The 21,952-nt window shown below is 42.3% G+C and overlaps 1 protein-coding gene across 1 annotated transcript in view; it reads left to right on the top strand.

Annotated features, from left to right (window-relative positions):
* Positions 1-21,952, top strand: part of LOC117547582 (inactive dipeptidyl peptidase 10-like) — a gene marked incomplete in the record, with an annotated part of 254,446 nt that overhangs the window by 199,346 nt on the left and 33,148 nt on the right. Inside the window, 4 exon segments of the mRNA XM_034218401.1 lie at positions 3,914-4,068; positions 11,405-11,502; positions 12,584-12,707; positions 14,972-15,010. Of these exon segments, the coding sequence (XP_034074292.1) occupies positions 3,914-4,068; positions 11,405-11,502; positions 12,584-12,707; positions 14,972-15,010 (416 nt within the window).

Raw genomic sequence — 21,952 nt, 5'->3', positions numbered from 1 at the left:
TCGTCACGGTGTTTGGATTTCCACCATTTCCGCTCTGCTGCCCTAAGGACGGTTCTATTAGCACGCAGTGCATCATTTAGCCAGGGAGCCGGAGGGGACTGACGAGCCTGCCGAGATGTCAGAGGACAGAGCGAGTCCAGAGTGGATGAGAGAGTAGAGAGGAGAGTTTCTGCAGCAGAGTTTGGAGGCAGTAGTTGGAACGAATCAGAGGAAGGGAGGGCTGAGAGCACCGACGAGGCAAAGGTAGAGGGAGAGAGGGAGTGAAGGTTACGGCGGACAAGTGTAGGATGGGAAGAGATTAGTTTGTTATGTTTTGAAAGGGATAGAGAGAATGAAATGAAGAAGTGATCGGATGTGTGGAGCGGGATTACAGAGAGGTTAGAAGTAGCGCAGTTCCTTGAGAATATGAGATCAAGGACATTGCCAGCTTTATGAGTCGGTGGGGACGGAGAGAGTGAGAAAGCAAAGGCGGTTAACAGAGATGTTAGTTCGTCTATCTTCCCCATCTGGAGGTTGAAGTCTCCGAGAAGTACAGCGGGAGGGCCAGTTTCAGGGATGTGTGAGAGGAGATGATCTAATTCCTCCAAGAAGTCCCCCAAGGCGCCTGGTGGACGGTAGAGAACAACAATGGTTAACTGTATAGGATGGGTTACTGTGACGGCATGGAACTCAAAGGTGGAAGGAGTAAAGTTAGGTAGCTTGAAGAGGGAAAAGCTCCATTTGGGAGAGAGCAGGAGACCAGTGCCACCTCCTCTGCCAGTGGGTCTGGGTGTATGGGAGAAGGAATATGCAGTGGAGAGAGCTGCTGGGGTGGATGTGTTGGATGGAGTAATCCAGGTCTCAGTGAGAGCAAGGAAATCCAGAGACTGCAGGGAGGCGTAGCCAGAGATGAAGTCAGCTTTAGGAACAGCTGACTGGCAGTTCCACAGGCCACCTGAAACTAGATGATGGATCTCAGTGGAGCACGTGGGATAGACGAGAGCAGGCCGGTTATATCGATTAGGAGATACACGGGGCCAGTGATAATTGCGAGAAGACACATGAACAGGAATTGAGAAAATACACATGATTATAGCATGAGGGGCTAAACAACAAAAGTAAAAATTAAAAACGCCAACGATACTTAGCTCAATCAAAGTAGGATTTGCCTCCTCTTTGCCTCCCTCGTGACTCCCGTAGGACTCTAATGTCTTTGTCAGTCTTAGCCTGTCTGCCGCTGAAGCTGCCGCTCCAGGAAAGAGCTACCCGAAATGGACGCCTGATTGCTCAGTTCTCAGTATGCTCAGACACAGTATGTAGTGTCTCTACTTTAAAGAGTCCTTTCCTGCTGATGTTCAGGTGTATATCAGTATGTAGTGTCTCTACTTTAAAGAGTCCTCTCCTGCTGATGTTCAGGTGTATATCAGTATGTAGTGTCTCTACTTTAAAGAGTCCTCTCCTGCTGATGTTCAGGTGTATATCAGTATGTAGTGTCTCTACTTTAAAGAGTCCTCTCCTGCTGATGTTCAGGTGTATATCAGTATGAAGTGTCTCTACTTTAAAGAGTCCTCTCCTGCTGATGTTCAGGTGTATATCAGTATGTAGTGTCTCTACTTTAAAGAGTCCTCTCCTGCTGATGTTCAGGTGTATATCAGTATGTAGTGTCTCTACTTTAAAGAGTCCTCTCCTGCTGATGTTCAGGTGTATATCAGTATGTAGTGTCTCTACTTTAAAGAGTCCTCTTCTGCTGATGTTCAGGTGTATATCAGTATGTAGTGTCTCTACTTTAAAGAGTCCTCTCCTGCTGATGTTCAGGTGTATATCAGTATGTAGTGTCTCTACTTTAAAGAGTCCTCTCCTGATGATGTTCAGGTTCATATCAGTATGTAGTGTCTCTACATGTCTCCATGCTTTAATGTTCAAAAAGCTCTTTATCTTTCTCATACTGCCTGTGCTGCTGCACCTCTTTTCACCCTCTGTCTGAAACCAGAGCCCAGTCTGCTCTGATTTTTTAGCTGGCCGGCTCTGTTGTGATTGGTCAACTGCTTAGAGCTGACCCGCCCCCACGTACAATGTGTTGTAGTGCCAGCTAATATAAGTGTTACTGTTACTCACACTTCTGTCCTCTGGAGGGAACACAGGGATGTCAGCCTTTGCAGATCATTTACATATCCACAATAACCTAGCTGCGGGCTCAGGATCTGGGAAACGGTGTTGCGTGTACCTGGATGATCCCGCCACAAGAGGACTTGGTTTAAAAAGACAAAAGCAATAATTAGCAGTCACAAAAATAAAGTTGTAGCGATCTGGGGGATGATGATGGAGGAGCCAGGGTTGATGTACCGGGGGTTGATGACTGGATGGGGAGCAGGTGAGTTGGCAGAGAGGGGTACGAACTGCAGCCAGGTATGGGGGGGTCGAGCCAGGAGGGACAGCCATGGCTACGCCAACACAAACACACACAGAGAACACACACAGAGAACACACACAGAGAACACACACAGAGAACACACAGAATGGGCTGCTGCAGAGCTGCAGCTGTCAGTATGTTTTCAAGTGATGTCTGTTACACGCAATGTGATTGTGCAAAAGCTCCGAAAAATACTACTTTTGAAAAAAGTTAACACCACTTGAGTAATATCAACAACATCCTGTGTGTTTGTAATCTTTACAAAAACAACAGTGCCTGACTTATTGATGAGCAAATCAATCATTTCAATAAGTTCCCTTTGGTGTGTGAAGGCCTTAAAGGTAAAACTAATTAAAGCTTGTTCCTGCTGTTTGCATAAACGTTCAGATGTCAGATCATGACGTGTTGTGGAACTGCGTTAGTGGTTGTGAAACATTGCGTATAAACAGATAATATCTAACTACATTTTTAATTGTTGGCAGACTGTCCTATAAAGCGTAAATATCCTCGTTGAGAGAAATTACCTCATAAAAGGCAGAGATTAAATATTCATAATGTTTGTTCTGGTGCCGATATCTCCCCGCTGGGTGTGAGGAGACGTTTTATGTGCTTTAAGTAAACACATACTGCATGCACTCAGAGACCGGCCATCTCTCAGGGGAACATCTTATTATGTCAATCTTATAAAAAGGGAAGCCACCGCAGTAACTGTTGTTTCACCTTCCTTCTTTCCTTTTATGACTAATTATGTTTGTGAAGTGCAATAATGTTGCACTTAGTGATGATTGACCCTAAAATCAGAACTGGGTTTAACACCTCTTCAGGCATTGCTCTTTTCCACTACAGTTGGTTTGGCTTTGAGTCTGATTGTGTATTACAATTAAGGACAACACAATATTACATGTTCTATTGAATGACAATTAGTATACATTTAATTGGATTTGGAAATAAAATATAATATATATATACAAATATATAACACATTCAGAATGTTGGACTTTTTTACAAAAACTGTTCTGTTGTCAGTGTTGACCTTGTTTTTTGAAAGAAATCTTCTTTTCCACCAATATGGGTAAACAGTTGTTATGATCAATTACATTACACAAAAGAAATGTCCACAGTGTAATGCATTTGGTTTACTTTACATTGTTTTATCAGGAACATTCCTATCAGAATCTTTAACATGTTCATATTATAGATGAACACACAACTGATTTTAAACCATGGAGGACAAAGCTCAAACCTAATGACATCACACAATGAGTAAGTTCAGTAACAGGACATGTGCAGTCCAAACATCCTTAATCCAATTTCTATAATCTGTTATGCTTATCCAATTATTCTAATTGATGTCTCAAAGTCTTTAACACACTCTGAACATGTTTTTGGTTGCATGCCTGAAATAAGGTCTGTGGTCATCACGAGCTGTAGAGATCTTAAAGTTTTGTTCCACGACTTCAAAAACGCAGAGCTTGATTTAGATGAAAACATGTAACCCATCCTGTGTCACTTCCTTCCGAACAGAGGAGATCCTTCAGACCCATGTGGCCCACTGGTGGTCCCCTGATGGAGAGAGGCTGGCCTTCCTGGTCCTCAATGACAGTCTGGTACCCAACATGGCGCTGCCCCGCTTCACCGGCATGACTTACCCCAAAGGGAAGCAGTACCCCTACCCCAAGGTAAACAGAAGACCTGTCATGATAACGTTGAGAGTGGATACACTATCATTAGCCATGCTCTCAGGAAAATGTGAAAAACAAGGTATTGTTGTCATTTTCATTCACAATTTTGGGATATGTTTGCTTAATCAAGAATGAAATGATAACATTGTATTTTGTATCCGAAAACAAACTAACCATAGACTGCATATACAGTGGAGACGCCCTAAAGCATACTCATACTATGTTCCTCTGAGTGGAAACATCCATCATTTACAGAATTAGCAACACGCTGCATTGCAGAAGACTTGAAACTAGCAATTGAGGCCTTAAGTTGTTGGAAAATGTTTACTGATATGAGTTAATAAATGAAGCGAGAAGTAGGGTAATTTTCTCGTAAACGTCTATACAATTGGACTTATTTTTGCAACAAGAGGAGTCGCCCTTGCTGGCCATGAGAACAAATGCAGTTTCAAGGCAGTCCTGCATGGCTCCACTCTTCAGACCCTGAGTTCTTTAGACACATCTTCACACCCTTACGCTCCTCACTTCACTGAGCCACATTAGACCACTGATTCCGCGACCTCCAGCCGACCTCTGGTGCCGAAGACTAATATCTTTAACCTGTGAAGGCTGAGACCCCTGCCACTGCCCTGGCTGATGGTCCAGAGCAGACAGACCCCTGCCCCGCGTGCTTGGTTTCTCCTCCGGGAGAAGCTTAAAGGGTCACTGAGTCAGGACCCTTTCCCGAACCCCCCCTCCTGCCGTGGAAGAGCCTGGTGGTGAATCACTGCTGGCCTCACCCCCCTTTCCTCTGGAGACAGAGGCCCACGTTAACCCCCTCCCTCACAGTTGTGGGAAGGATTTCTTCTTTTTTGAACGGAGATGCTTTCAGTCTTGATATCAAGCTAAACTGAACACGTTCTCCAACTCTGTACCCATTGTTGTACATTAACTAACTCTAAAAAAAACTATTTCCTCAAAATGTTAAAGTTTGGTTTACTTTAATTGAATCTAGACCATAGAACAATATTCTCAAACAAATAGAAGAAATGTAGTATTTTAAGATGCCATTTCAATCTAAAGTCAGGTAGACACAAACATTGTTTAAATCAAGAACACATATGAGTGTATCTCTATCTATCCAAGCCTTGGAATCAGCAAGAAGAGGAAAAGTGTAACTCTGAGTCAGTTTACATCCAGTGTTCAGTCAGACTGGGGAAGAGTAAAGTTAAAAAGGGCAGGGGCAACTTCCCCCCTGTCAGCAGCGTGAGACAGAATGCAGCGTGACGCAGCGATCTCACAGACAACCAAAGTCACAGCTGTTGCTCTGTATGAACATGTTTCTATGGCTCTCTCAGCACCAGCAGAGGAAATCGAAGTGGAATGAGTCGTTCCAGGGGGAATGAAAAAAATCAAATGTGTCATACTGCAATGATCCCAACAGTGCTATAATGTCTGAGGGTGGTTTCTCTTGGATGAACAAGATGTACAATGTCAAACACAGAGAGCAATGACACAATGCAAAAGCCTGTTCTGTTCCACTTTACTATTGTCAAAGTGTTTCTTAAATGCATCATGTTTAATCAGTCCCAGTTACATTGCCCCAGAGCTTCAAGTTCTTCGTTTTCTGACTGCCCTTACTTTTGTATCCCTTTATTCTTGTGCAGAAAGTCACATCAATCAATCAATGTTTATTTTTATAGCCCAATATCACAAATGTTACATTTGTCTCAGTGGACTTCACAGTTTGTACAGAATATCAGTATGACAATACGACACCCTCTGTCCTTAGACCCTCTGTCCTTAGACCCTCTGTCCTTAGACCCTCACATCGTACAAGGAAACACTTCCGGAGAAACCCCACAGTTTAAAAGGGAACATGGGAGAAACCTCAGGGAGAGCAACAGAGGAGGGATCCCTCTCCCAGGACGGACAGACGTGCAATAGATGCCGTGTGTAAATTGAAGAGATAATACATTTTACAGTGTAGGTAGTCCAAATGTTTGGAAATGCATGTGTCTATACAACCCAGTCTCATGGCATTTCGTGTTCACCAACACGATTTCCCCCTTTTTTTCGTGCTGCACAGCACGATTTTAAAAGCAATGTATTTCTACTGCCTGCAGCACGTCTTTTTCTCCGGTCGGGTCGAGGAAGACCGGAAGCTGTGTGGTTCATAAAAACATGTTCTTACTCAATATCAAGCCACAGTTATTGCTTTTATTTTAAATCGTATAATGTCGGACTTTTGTTGCCGTCTGTGAGGAAAATAAATGGGGCTCAGAGCCTCAGGATACTGAAATCTGTATTTTTTAAATCTTTTTTTCCTTCTAATTTGTTATTCTTTTCAAAATAACACACTGTTATTTACTCACCAATAACACACAATTATCCTTGCTTTTATTTATTGGTTTAATTCCATAATCTCTGGCTTTTTTGGCGTCCGTCAGGAACTGAATTTCAAAATAAAAATAACCGGAAACAGATGTAGGCATTTCGAGCGATTACCCAAGATCCTCAGCTATGGTTTAAGCTCGCTGATTGGATGTTTTAGCCGCAATGCATGCTGGGATTTGGTGTTTATATGATATGAAATCCGGAAAACATTTTAAAAGAATAAAATAATACTTAATTCCGAGTGCTCTTGCTTTTCTCACATATCACATAACGGCATTGTAATACACGGTTCGGCTGCATTGTATATTACAGATCTGCCGTAGTTCTTTATTTATAGAGCCCTGATGAGAAGACCTTTGGAAAAACTGGTAGAAATGCTGCCGAAACTGAATACTTGACGTGGATCATAAATATATCAACAATTAAACAACATCTTCAATGTCTCTTCACACAATACGTCTCCTTGCAGTATCAACACTAATTCGGCTGACTTTTACATTTGATCTAATTCACAGATAGGTTATATTTACACCATAACGGTGCACAGCTGATATAAAAGGACTGTAGTTTTTAAAGATATTACTGATTTTCTTTGAATGTAAGAATGTAAATACTGAGTCTGAAATAGTATAGCAATATGCTGTAACATTATGTGAAAGCATGAATAAAACTACACATCTTCAGATGTTGTACATACTGTACATAAGTGTCCTACACTAATAATACAAAGTTATTATGGCTGTGTGTACCTTGTGTGCACCTCCTAAAGCACGTTATTGAATTATTGTTTTTATGTGTTATATTTGATTAAAAACATATTAAGAGTACATACTTTCATAGGGTGAAAGTATAAATATAGAAATATAGAATATAAAAAATCAAGAAGATACTATAAGTGATCTCTACAATAAAACAGTTTAGTGCAGAATGTACAAAGATATTAATAGGAGGATGTGCAAAACAGAAAAACTAATTAACCTTTATTTAAACATTAAATAACAGATTAAGGTCTTCTTTTAAATAAGAAAAAAACTTTGGGGGTATCTATCTACAGATACATATTAAGCCTGACAAAGTACTTAACGTCTAATATATTGCTTTCCTGCAATGTTAACTATGTTGAAGCACTTATTTTAACTGATATTATACACATTAATTATACTCACTTATGTATGTAGATAGAATAAGAAATGTGCAGAATATGACAGTTTAATGGTGGAGGTACACACATGTCTTGTAATGCACTGTTGTGGAACCTGTGACCCAAGTTTTTCATTCATTGCATAACTACACCGTAGTTGTGTATATGATATGTCAATAAACCTTAGAAAATCTTGAAATCTTGAAAGGGATGTGCAAAATAGCCATAATATACAGTCTTTAATGAACTATTAGTAGAGAATAACGAGTAATGAATATACTTTATTACTCGTTTCCATTCATGTCAATTGCAGATACATGTTTAGTCTTCTCAAGCACCAACTATCAAATATCTCTCCTGATTGTTGGCACTTGACAATCACCTTACCTGAATTTTACTCAGGTGTAACTAAAGTCTGATTTAAGGGTTGTTTATATTTCACATAATTAATCAGAATCTGCAAAGTAACTCAAATAAATGCAGTGGAGTAAAAATACCAGGTTAACCTCTGAATTGTAGTGGAGTAGAACAGGGGCGGACTGGGGGGAAAAAGTGGCCCGGGGATTAATTGACAGACAGGCCCACTTAATTCGCGGCATGTATCGGCCGGCCGGCGACGAAAGTATGTAACTTAACAAAAAACCCTATGCATTTTATGTTATTTTGGACAATTATTCATATATTAATCACATTACCTGAGCCCTTGAGTTGCCTAGAGCAAAATAGTTACGGCATATATTTAGTGATTTTAATGTTAACAGATCATTGATGCAATAACATTTGGACCCAATTTGTCTGACTTGACACATGGAATAAAACATGGGCGTAGGAATCATCCTCAATGTGGGTGAGACAATTTAACAGGGGGTGTGGGCAGGTGCTGGACCTCACCTCCTCTAGGGGGATTTTTTTTTAAATGTTGAAGTTAAATGCATCAATCTGGTCCATTTTGAGAGCAAAATTAGGGACTAAATCTATGGCAGTCAGTAGGGGCTTGGACTATGAGCCGTAGGGTCGCCGGTTCAAGTCCCCGACCAGACCTATTTGGAGTGTGGACTTCTACTTGGAGAGGTCCCAGTTCACCTACTGCCGTGGTGCCCTTGAGTAAGGCACCATACATCCCCCTTCCCCCCTCACTCCCATTGCTCCCCGGGTGCTGTACAATAGCTGCCCACTGCTCCTAGTACTAGACTCCTGGTACTAGGATGGGTTAAAAGTAGAGAGACACACACACACACACACACACACACACACACATTTCACTGTGTGCTGTGTGCTCTGCATGTGTGACCATTAAAGAGGGTTTCATCCCTCCCAATTCTTCTTCTTCTTCTTCTTCTTCTTCTTCTTCTTCTTCTTCTTCTTCTTCTTCTTCTTCTTCTTCTTCTTCTTCTTCTTCTTCTTCTTCTTCTTCTTCTTCTTCTTCTTCTTCTTCTTCTTCTTCTTCTTCTTCTTCTTCTTCTTCACTAATTTAAAACAGAACTGTAAACAGATTAACTTTTTCTTTCAACATTTATTTGAACAGCAAGTGGAGGCAAAAGTGACTGCACCCAAAACAATAAACCTGCTAGCTAACTAGCCTAAACTCAGTAACAGAATGTGGGCAACACGTTCTTCTCCACAGCCGCGCGACCTGCTCTGAGTCAGACATCACTTCCCCCTTTTCTATCCTACGGGTACAGCCGTACAGCCACTCCCCCTGAACCCTGTTGTAACAACATAATAAACTTGTTGGGGAAGCAGCTTGGGATGTGAGGACATGGCTTAGAAAGGGCGTGTCGCCTTCTGTCCTGCCAGTGTTGGCAGGACATGAATTAAAATGTCGAACTCGGACTTCATTTTAAGGACATTTCGGCCAGGGGTGTAGAGCTATATTTGTTTAAGCACCGGATTGGCAAAACAGGAGAGTGTGTGCACCAGTCTGCCTTGATCTATGTATTCATGTCTGTGACTCTCACAGGATCTGCTGCCCGCAGCTGGTTTATAGAAGGAAAACCTCCTTCACTTCATGACATCTCTGCAGCACCAGGAGGCAGCGGGAGGGTTAACTCAGCCTCTGAGAAGAGGAGCGCGCAGTGCCTTTCACGCACCGCCTTTCACGCACCGCCTTCACTGTGTTTACCACTTACAAATGTGGGCCGGTAGGATTTAGGTAAGCAAAAAAAAAAAGGGAGTGGCCGGAACATTTACAAATGTGGGCCGGTAAGATTTAGGCAAAAAAAAAGGATTTTTTTTTTTTTATATAAACTTTTTTTTTTTTTTGGCCCTCCGGCCCACACACAGCACTGGCCCACCGGGGAAACTCCCGGTATTCCCAATGGACAGTCCACCCCTGGAGTAGAATTACAAAGTAACAATGAGCTGTCATGTGGGTATATATTAATGCTGTGCATTATGGACACAAGCGATTTTCACCCATTTATTAATTATATGTTTTACATTTGATAACACCAATGTGTTTAATACTGGCAACTTCTAATTGTGGGAAAAACGAAAACGTTCAGTAGAGACGTCCCATAGAACATTTTGCGAAACACAATAGCCAGCATGTGTAGTTCTGGGGGGGCGTTCGATTCCAGTTTTGGATAGGCTGGCGTGGTTTCGTTCCATTTCACACAGCTGTTTGACGCTCTGCGTAACCTTACGGGGACTGTAGTCCTAAACGATAGTGGGGATTATGGGTAGTGTAGTGTCTTCGGCCATCCTAAACTCAGAAATGTTGACAATTGCAATGACGCTCGTAATGTCCCTTATAGGCCTACGTCTGTTTCCGGTTATTTTTATTTTGAAATTCAGTTCCTGACGGACGCCAAAAAAGCCCGAGATTATGGAATTAAAGCAATAAATAAAAGCAAGGATAATTGTGTGTTATTGGTGAGTAAATAACAGTGTGTTATTTTGAAAAGAATAACAAATTAGAAGGAAACAAATATTCAAAAATACAGATTTCAGTATCCTGAGGCTCTGAGCCCCATTTATTTTCCTCACAGACGACAACAAAAGTCCGAAATTATACGATTTAAAATAAAAGCAATAATTGTGGCTTGATATTGAGTAAGAACATGTTTTTATGAACCACACAGCTTCCGGTCTCCCACGACCCAACCGGAGAAAAAGACGTGCTGCAGGCAAGAAACACATTACCAGTAGAAATACATTGCTTTTAAAATCGTGCTGTGCAACACGAAAAAAAGGGGAAAATCGTGTTGGTGAACACGAAATTCCATGAGACTGGGTTGGTCTATAATAAGAAGATGAATCCACGAGGATGTCAGCAATCCTGTGGGAGCCATCAGTGAAGTAGTATGATCAGAGTCTGGCAGGACCACAGAGACAGGTTCAGCCACGACTCGAAGTCCAGGACTCAGATCCAGTGCTCAGGATAGAGGATCCAGGACACACGACCACAGCAACAGGATTAGCCTCGACTCAGGATCCCGGCGTAGATATGGACACAAAAAAGAGATTTGGGGGAAACTGGGTTAATCGGAACATGAGAGTACACAGGTACAAACAGACAGAAAGACGGAGTAAGGTGCCCCCCCTGGCCCCCCAACAGTCCAAGCCTATAGCAGCTAAACTAACGTGTCTACATACATGCACTCCCTTAGGATAGGTTGAGGGAAAAGGGTAGCAAGTAATAAGTAAGAAATGGAGGTGGAGAGGCACACAGGGAGAAAGGTCCCCACTGGAACCTGAATTGGAATTGGTGAGAGGTAAGGAGGTACGCTGTGAATACGGTCTAAACACTCCCCGGCCGGAATAGATGATGATGATGTCATGCTTCTGTCTGATGTGTGGCCTCTCGGTGTGCAGGCGGGCCAACCTAACCCGGTGGTGAAGCTGTACGTGGTGAATCTTTACGGGCCGACGCACACGCTGGAGCTCATGCCTCCAGAGACACTCAAGCTGCGGTGAGAAGAGCTAAATCTTTCTTTGTCAAACTCTCCTATCAGCTGCTGTTCCACTGAAAAAGTATTTTGCCCAATAAACACTCTTGTAAGTGGGGGGACATGTGCACTGCAGCTTGCTGTGCTCCACTTAAACAAAGACACTATTACTTTGAATTGCAATGAGGTTAGCTATCAAACTGAAGGGCAAACCAGGACTGACCAGCAAATCCCAGCATTACATTCATGTATTCACAAACAGTTACATACCATACACGAGTACTACCATAAGACAACATTGAGCTATGTGAAATGAGACACCCTAAGAAACAAAGGCACAGACACTAAACAGAAAATATAAAACACATATAGTTTACAATAATAAAACACCTAACACTAACAAAATACCCTAAAAAGTTAACGTATCCAGCCCTAACTACTAAATGGTCCAAAAACATTAAGCTTGTCATTCTAAACATTGGTTTATACAGATGAATAAGTGCTAATATCACACTGTCAAAATACAGTCACAGCACTTCGATCAGAAAACAGACTTAAGGAAAATGCTAAACCTTAAACCTATGTAGTAAAAAAATACATCATTTACAAATGATTTGTTTTAGCTACATAAGTTACCTTAAATAAGTACTTAAGTACAGTGAATGTACTAAGTTACAATTAGTTAAAGCCAGTGTGTGAAGCAATTTTATGAAATATTATGATACTTGAGCTTAAAAGGCTTTATATTGTGTTGTGTTTTTTGTCATAAAGCGTATGTAATGTACAGTATGTGTAGAAACGTTATTGTCCTTTTTTATAGCCCATAAAGTAGTAAACTGCTCGATAAAATGAACCAGTGTCACATGGGAACGGTGTGCTGTGGTCGCGTCACCATATTCATAGAACACATAGAACAACCTAAAAAATGTTCTCAAGATATGTCGTTTTCCATTCATTCTCTACACATTTGATTTTAAATAAGATTTAACCTTAAACAATGTATTATGATGATATGTCTACCACTACGTTGTAATCATTATCATTAAGAGTGCACGGATAATTGTGTAAAGAGTAATAATCATTGTGCGTTATAATGTGTTTGTAGTGAACATTATGTGACCATGGTGAAATGGATCAGTAAGACCAAGACGTCGGTCAGGTGGCTGAACCGAGCCCAGAACATCTCCATCCTGACGGTGTGTGACACCACCACCGGAGCCTGCGTCACGGTGAGACAGGAAGTTAGCAAAGCATCTGATGTGGGATCTGCTGTGGGTTTCATCTAACACTGCCTGGGGCTGTATGCCAAACACAGCAAACGACTGAAATGTACTCACTATTAGAATGCATTGATGTTAAAAAGGTGCAAGCTAGAAAGTACTGTTATACATTACTCAACAACACAGGGTTTATAAGACAACACTTTTGTTTTAGTACCTTTATGCTACTCACACAAATGAAAATATGACAATAGAAATATTTAACAATAATCTTAAACATCTCAAGGTTTCAAGTTGAGCAGCAGATAAAACAGCCGCTAAAGAGTAACCAGATGAAAACACAAACAAAATGATACCTGAAGTACATTCATAAATCTATTCCTCCATAGTGAAGGTTTCCAAGGTTGCTTCTGTGAGCTTTATGTTGATAGCTTTTAACTTATTATGTTTAATGTCCAATGGAACACTCTAGTGTTCGTTCAGCACTTGTTTACTTTAACTTGTTCACGAGCACTCGTTTCAAATCGTTTCCCTCCTATCATGCACTGAGTGGAAGCTGTCTGCCGTGTTGTTGCCAGTTCACGAGCAGCTAAGTTAGAACAATGGCCTTTGTTATTCATGTTAGACCATCAGTATGAGTGCCTTCAGTGTTTCTTTCTGTGAGACACTCAGCATCCTTTCAGCAGTTTTAAAGACAAGTGTTATCTCAAAAACACAGTTTAATACATTCCTTACACTGGTTTTGTGAGGCAACATTTGAAACTGTATTTGCTTAATAAAGAAAGAGTCTCAGTCTTTGAATCCAAAAGCATAGGATCCATCCCAAAACAAAAATAATAATGTTAAATCACTTCCTGTGACATAATATTTGCAACTCATTCACAAATTGAAGTCAGAATATGAACATATTTAGTGAACCATTGAAGCTGTGTGTTATTTTAAAGTAGCTCATTAATATTTAATTGATCTTAGATCATGACATTCTTTTCTTACATGATATTACATTGGGTCCTGTTAACATTAAACATTTAGATCACTATCAGACTGCTAGCTGTTATTGTGGCCTCGTTATATCTTGGTATCAATTAAAAGCCATATTTCAAGGTATAACCTCTACTCCATATATATACCTCACAGACACACCTGTTCTTACTAGTAATGGTTGCTAGGCTATGATTAGCCAATCCTATTTTAGGGCGGGGTTTAGGAAACAGTCAGGGGTGCAGAGTCCTTCTAAAACAATCACACTTTAACTTTGAAATATCTTTAAATGATATGTATAGTTACTTTTCCAAATCCGCCAGCCACTCTTCACATCAGCATCGTTTAGTTGCATCACTTGTTTTAACTTTCAATACACCAAACACTTTTACATGTATTGTCTTTTTTCTCTGTCTGCTCTGCAAGTATTGTATGTTTTGCTTATGTTACTGTTAGAGTGTTTGTTTTATTCATTGTAAGGCGACCATGGGTGCCTTGAAAAGTGCCTCAATAATATAATGTATTATTTTTTAATGGAGTCCGGTGCATTGCTCACTGTGGCTACTTCCAGCAGACTGCACAGAGAGCAATGGGGGCCAGTAGTCTGGTCCAGCTGTAACACAACCACAGCTTATCAGTTAGCATGTTAGCGTGTCTTTTATAACCAGGCCTGTCTCCTGCTAACAATGTTATCTTAACTTCACCTGTTCAGCTGACCACTCGGCACTGGAATGGAAATGTTGTCTTATTTTTGGCAATAAAGAACAAATATTATTCTGGGCTGGCATGGGTTCTCGTTGGGCCGCCAGACTTTGACAATTATATCCAAAACAAAAATAATACAACTTTCAGCAGGGTGAACTGCTTCCATATTGGAGGAGCAGAGTTAACCCTGCAGTTGAGATGTGGCTCTCAGCCGCCGCTCTCCAGCGCTCTGCTTCCTGATTCAGTTTGATTCGCACGAACAAACACGCCGCCCAGCCAACAGGCAGCTCGGCTGAGCCAAACCCCCGCTCTGTGTGGGTTAGAAAGCATGGCTCGGACTGAGCATGCTGTCCCCAGCGGCGTGTTTCAATAAACTGCACAATACGGGGTCCAATCTGTGACAGATGATTCAGACTGGAAAATATAATGCTAAAGTGTTATTCCAAAATAACTTTGACCAAATATGAAACACAATGTTCGGCAGACTTGATTTTGAAAGAATGTGATTTCATCTACACAATTGTTTTACTGTTCACTATTTAAAAAGAACCTCTGTGTACCAACAGTATGTTGCCTTTCTTTTTCAGAAACATGAAGAAAGCTCGGAGCTCTGGCTCTCCAAGCAGGTAGAGTCCACATGTGCATGCAATATTTGTGGATGAATGTGCTCCTCTACATTGAGTTGATGTCACCTCGATCTCAGTATCGTTCAAATTAACAACTTTACCAATTTCCAACCTTTCCCTACGTATTTCTATGAAATACTCGTTCACGAGCAGGGACCACGCCACAACAGTGTGATGTGTGTAGGTTTATTGCAAGAAGTAACAATGAATTGATATGGAGGGGTTGATGAGATGTTCTGGTCTGGGAGGACGTGCTGTGGTCCGTTCAGTGGGAGACTCAGGGTGGGGGTTCCGTCTCCGGCATGATCTGCTCGGGCTGAGTACGGGCCCCCAGACGATTCCTAGAATTAGACATCTTAAAATATACACAAGTTAAATATGAATGGTGTCAGGCAGAGGATGAAGGGAGGGATGTTGGGATGAGGGGAAGGGAGGGATGTTGGGATGTAGGGATGAGGGGAAGGGAGGGATGTTGGGATCAGAATCAGAATACCTTTATTAGTCCCAAAGAGGGGAAATGTACATTGCTACAGCAGAAAGGACAGCTTAATGTTACCTAAGCATGCATACAAAAAATACTAAACATAAACAAAAAAAAGATTATTATAATAATTTTTGTAATTTTATTTACAAAAATAATAAAAAAGTTACACAATTTACAAAAATACACACCCTGTAAAAGTTCTGATGATTTAGCAGCCAGGTATATATTGCACAGTTTTTAGCGGCATATATACATACCTGCCAACCCTACCGATTTGGGCGGTAGTCTACCGCTTTTGACATGTTTCTACCGCCTACCGACTTAGCTGGCTTTCCCTACCGATTTTCAATCTTCCCAAACTATAGCAAATAACAATGACACTACATAGACACTGGACTCGACTTTTGGCGGACACCGTTTGCAGCGTGTCTGTGATCCCATCATACAAACAGTCCTCTGTGTTTCTGAAAGAGAAACAACGTGCAGACCGGGGGTAATGCTGCCTTTCCTCTGCACCCCCGGGGCTGATGGGTAATCACTCCCAAATGAGTTTAAGGGAACAGAGACGAAGCATTTCAGTCCTGCAGGGTTTCCCCGTTAGTATCAGTATCTCGAAAACACATGTTGACGACTGAAAGACATCCAGTGTTTGATCTTTTCCTGAAGTATCCTTCACCTACAGTGTCTCAACTGAAAGAGGACCACAAACGCACACAAAATATAATACAATTTTGATATTTGGGGATATTTATCTCCCATGTCGTTAATGTCTCTGTTTAGTGAACTACAGCAATCTGAAAGCCTGTACATTATTTATATCACACTTTATCAGTAGAAAAATGCAGGAAATGACTTTTTTAATGCAGTATTTTCTGATTTATGGCGCAACACAAGGATATTTCGCTCTGTGCAAACCTTTGACTCTAATATGTCAACAACATGAAAAAAGAATATGAACCTGGCTTTATCCAATGTTCACACAAGAGTTCTACATCATGACACATCCTTCATCTACACTGTCTCAACTGAAAGAGGACCAGAAACACATTACAAATATAATACAATGTGGAGACTTTGGGATATTTATCTCCCATTCTTTTACTTTTCGGGCATTTTACAGACCAAACATGTCGTTGATGTCACTGTTTACCAAACTACCACTTTTTCTGAAAAATGCTTAAAATGATGCAATATATGTTAAATACATGGTTTATATATGTAATTACTGGGGTTCCATTTCTTCTGATTACCTCATTTGTGCGTGCACAATAGCAGAATATACAGCCATCCTTAGAGGTTGATTTGCATTGGGTGTGTTCAAGTTGAAAATCAAAGCTGCAGCCACCTCGATCTGTTTCCTTCAACAATGCATATCACCCACAGAAATTGCTAAATTCAAGCACATATTCAGCCTTTTTGATAATGTTTTCTCTGTCAAATAGTAGTTAGGTAATTCCCTAAACCTGGAATTACCTTTTTTGTACGGACTTATATTAAAAGAACATAATAGATATTGGCCTATCGTCTCTCAAAGGGGAGAGTGCAGTCTACTCAGCTTTTGAAGCATTTTTAATTCACTCGGGAGGCAGAGATGGAGGTGGGGGGGGGGGGGGGTCTCTGGCAGGGGGGAGCACGCCGCCCTGCAGCGGACATGGATAATTGAAATGCTCGCCGCTGTTGGCATGCAGCGCTGCTCGTCTTTGTTAAGGTGATAATCTGCGAGATACTCATTTACTCACTGATATGTTGTCAGTGCTGACAGAGCCTCTGCTAACACATGTTTTATGTAAGACTCTCAAACGCCAAAGGCTAACTCTGAGCAAAGTCTCTCCATCCGAGACCCAATGTGTTTATGTTGCTGAATGAGGGATTTATTCAGTGTGGGTTTTACAGATTAAATGTAAAGCTCTCAGTTAAGCATTACACAGCCGAAGTCTGTCCTTAAATGCCCAGTACTATGATTCCCAACATCTTACTATAAGTGGCCTCACAAGACTTTCAAAAAAGAAAAAAATGTCAAACTCCCAAAACACTGGATCCTACATTTCCCATAATGCAACTAATATTCATTCCCAGTAATAGACGGTCAAAGTTGTGTCTTCATTTTGTAACACATACTGTCATCTATACATTTTAATTCCTCAAACTCAATCCCAGATAACCCTGATGACATCATGACATTCAGGGTTAAGAGGTTCTAAGGCTAGGGATGCAGATGATTTCGACACCAACTTTATAAAAACACATATCGATGGTCTAATAAAACCAATTACTATGCTAGTGAATCAATTGCATTGACTTTATCTAATCTATCAGCACGAGGGAAGTTCCATCATCCTGGAAGGTGGCCACGGTGACACCGATCTTTAAATCTGGGGATAAGGCAATGATGTCCAATTATTAGGGATGTAACGATATATCGCGGTATCGCGGTGAACAAACGGCTCAATACCGTTGTGAGACTGACAAAATCTGCCGCGATATTACATGGTTCATTCCTCACCTTATTGGAAAAAACTATACTGTTTTTGTTTGAACAGCAGAGGGCGCCATAATACTAGTGAAGAAGACAGACTCCCATCATCCTTTGCGTGCAAGCAAGCGTGCTCTCACTCAGACCCAACGAGAAGATGGAGATCGAAGTAGTAGACGAATGTGTTGACCAACAACTAAATAAAGAATGTGAAATTGAGGATGCTCCATTGAGTTTTAAAGCTGATGTGTGGCAGCATTTCGGTTTTTCCCGTTTCAATAAATGACAATGGTGAAAAGCAAACTGACAAACGCAAAACTATTTGCAAATCCTGCCGGGCAACGGTCAACTACAATTCGGGAAATACATCGAACATGAGAAGTCATTTGTCAAATCGCCACCCAAGAAAGCTCCGACCACAACAACCTACTGTGAGGAAAAAGCGTAAGCCGGTCCAACTGACTGAAAGAAGTATTTGGAGCCCCACTTCCCCCTAACAGTCCAAGAGCTGAGGAAATAACAAGATGCATCGGTGAGTACATGGCCAAAGACTTAAGGCCGTTTTCTGTGGTCGACAACGGTGGATTTAGGAGGTTAGTTAACACGCTGGAGCCCAAGTATGCCATTCCATCACGGCCCTACTTTAGTCGAACAGTGCTACCAGCTCTGTACAAAGATACAAAGGCTAAAGTGACACAGAGCCTCAAAGAAGCAGAGGGGATCTCAATATCCACAGATGGGTGGACTTCACGAGCTACGCAGAGCTATATTACAGTCACAGCTCATGTTATGACCAGCGAATGGGAAATGAAAAGTTTTGTCTTACAGGCGCGGCCTCTTTTCACATCACACACTGGACTCAACATATCTGAGGTGTTAAAATCTGCTGTTTTGGAGTGGGAGCTCAACATGACGAGCAACAACAATCAAGGCATTGCTGTCGTCAGTGTGCGAAATACGGGGGGGTCCGGGGGAGCTCGACCCCCCCGATTAACACCTGACCCCCCCTGAAAGCCTCAACAGCAACATTTAGGGGGGGTCCGAAATTATAATATGTATTTGTCACTTGCAATGGTCACTAAAATGTTTTTAAGCTTACTATGTCCAGTATTCATAATTCAAAACATTTATTCACAAATATCTTCTATTTTGGCTGTCAAAAGCAGAGCCAGCCGCCGCCAGGTACGCTGCGTGATGCGGACACAAATTATGCAAATTAGCCACGCGCGGCAAAGAGGAGAGAAAGACGTTACATTAGAGAGGACTACAATGTCTAAGAGAAAGCTAAACCAAAGTGTTTCACTCGCGCACTTTGGGTTCACATCCAAAATAGTGACACCACGAGATGACCAAGAGACACCCAGAGATGATGCTGATGATGCAGCAGCTAGCACAGCACTCACTACCAGAACCGTTAGCGAGTCGGGGGCTCCTGTCCCGCCCAGTCACTCCCCAGAAGGAGGTGAAGTTGAGGCAGAGCGCTCAGAAGACGCAGCAGTTGCGGAGGTAGCTGCTACTGCTGCTAGTGACTTTCCGCCGGCTGGTTGGACAACGAAGCAGGTGGGCGAATGGAAAGACCGCAACCCCTGGCTTGACATTAAGGCTGGAAAGTTAGGATGCTTAGTGTGTAGGAAAGCAAAAACGTTGCTGCTAAAGGGACCGGGTTTACACCTCGCGGAAGAATGGATCAATGGTGATGTTACTAGCCCTGATGCAAAACAGCTACGAAAGAAGATCTACAAACACAGGGACAGCCAGGCCCACGCGAGGTCAGTGGAAATAGTACAGATGAAAGACAAAGAAACCCTCCCAAACTGTTTCATTGATGTACAGTCCGATTTACTTAAGAAAACAACAGTCTCGTTTAGAACAGCTTACACCGTAGCAAAGGAAAGGCTATCTTATAAAAAGCTCAACCCCCTCATGCAGGAGCTGAATGGAGCCGAAGTTGGGAATATCCACAAATCTGACCATGCATGCGCAGAAATAATAAGTCACATTGCAAAGGAAATGCGCCGCAAGTTCGTCTCTAATGTGAAAGAAATTGATTCAAAGGTATCAATCACAATTGATGAAAGTACCGTTCACGGTCGTCCCTATCTAATCATTTACGTAAGATGTGATGTCAGTAGTAAGGGGGATGTAGATAATGTGTTCCTGGATATAGTGGAACTTACAGATGGGGTCGATGCTGAATCAATTTATAACTCAATGATGGCGAGTCTATATAAAGCTGGAATGGATGATGACTTTTTGAAGACGCACCTAATAAGCATAGCCACCGATGGGGCTGCAGTGCTCACGGGAAAAGCCAGTGGGCTTGTCGTCAGGCTCAAAAACAAGTTTCCGAACGTGCAGTCTGTACACTGCCTGGCGCACAGACTAGAACTGTCAGTCAAACATGCTCTTAAAGAAGTGGGTGGCACTAATCAGTTTGAGATATTTATTTCACATTTATACTCACTCTACAATCAGTCAACCAGGAATTCCAGATTGCTGAAAGAAGCAGCGGCCGAGCTCAACATGGAAATACTGAAAATAGGTCAAATTTTCACCATCAGATGGGTGCCAGCAGCTTTAAAACAGTAAAAGCTGTATGGAAAGATTTCCCCGCACTAGCACTCCATTTTCAAACATCCAGTGAGAACGCATCACGTAATGATCTTGAGAGGCAAAAATACAAGGGACTTTTCAAGCACCTAACCAACTCAGGATTCGTGGAAGATTTGGCTGTCATGAAAGACATCCTGCGTGAACTCCAGAGCCTGTCTCTCAAGCTGCAGAGAAGAGAAATCACACTTGTGGACTCAAGTGTCCACATCAAACAAACCATCAATGTGTTGACCGCCATGAAGACGACCGGGGGGAGATCAACGAAGAAGGCTGAACAGGGCGTCTCATCGGGCTTTTTTAAGGACGTAGAGCTGACAGAAGGCAGGGGGAAAATAAACAAGCCTCGTTTTTATGAATCGGTGGTTGCTACTCTAACCAAGCGCTTACCGGAGTCAAGCTTGGTCCAGACGCTCAAAGCTCTTGATAAGCGCTTTTGGCCTGGAGAGCAGGAAGACTTGACTTTGTTTGGCGAACAAGAAGTGCACCGTCTGGCTAAATCGCTCGGAGAACCAGCCGGGGAGGCCGTGGAGCAGTTTAGAGACTGGAAATGGCAGGGCACTCCACCGGGCAAAACACTGGAACGGCTATGCATAGCAAGTCGCACTTACCTCCCCACGTCTGCTGAGTGCGAAAGAGGCTTTTCCGCCGTGAATAACACCGACAACCAGAGCCGCAACAGGTTGCGCGAGGAGAGCCTGTCTTCGCTTCTGTTTGTGGACCTAAACGGACCACCTTTGGACAAATTCAACCCAGTGCCGTTCGTGAAAAGCTGGATTAAAGCAGGACATCGTCTCTCTTCTTCTTGGAAACCAGGACGGCAACGAGAAGAAGTCGAGCCAAGGCATCTTTGGTCTATTCTCACTTAAGGTAAAAGACTATTTTTTCGATCTTTGCTGTGCATAAGATGAGCGTGTGCGTATGTCCTGTGTGGATTCCGGGGTTAAGAATAGCATAATTAGCCTTGGCGTTCAAGTTAGTGTGTGTGTGTGTGCGTGTGTGTGTGTTTGTGGGTGTGTGCAGGCCCGCACCTCCCTACACGCAGACCACGCAGACTGTGTGGGTGTGAAGGTGTGTGCAGGCCCGCCCCTCCCTACACGCAGATCACGCAGACTGTGTGTGTGTGTGTGTGTGTGTGTGTGTGTGTGTGTGTGTGCGTGCGTGCAGGCCCGCCCCTCCCTACACGCAGAGCACGCAGACTGTGTGTGTGTGTGTGTGTGTGTGTGTGTGTGTGTGTGTGTGTGTGTGGTGTGTGTGTGTGTGTGTGTGTGTGTGTGTGTGTGTGTGTGTGTGTGTGTGTGTGTGTGTGTGTGTCTGTGAGACCAGCTCTGCTCCCATTTCCTCGCATAGAATCGAAAACAGATGGCTCTTTAAC

This window comes from Gymnodraco acuticeps, unplaced genomic scaffold (assembly GCF_902827175.1).
Source record: "Gymnodraco acuticeps unplaced genomic scaffold, fGymAcu1.1, whole genome shotgun sequence".
In the NCBI taxonomy this organism is placed as follows: Eukaryota; Metazoa; Chordata; class Actinopteri; order Perciformes; family Bathydraconidae; genus Gymnodraco; species Gymnodraco acuticeps.
Note: the sequence above shows the minus strand (reverse complement) of the source record. Positions and strands in the feature narration are given on the sequence as shown.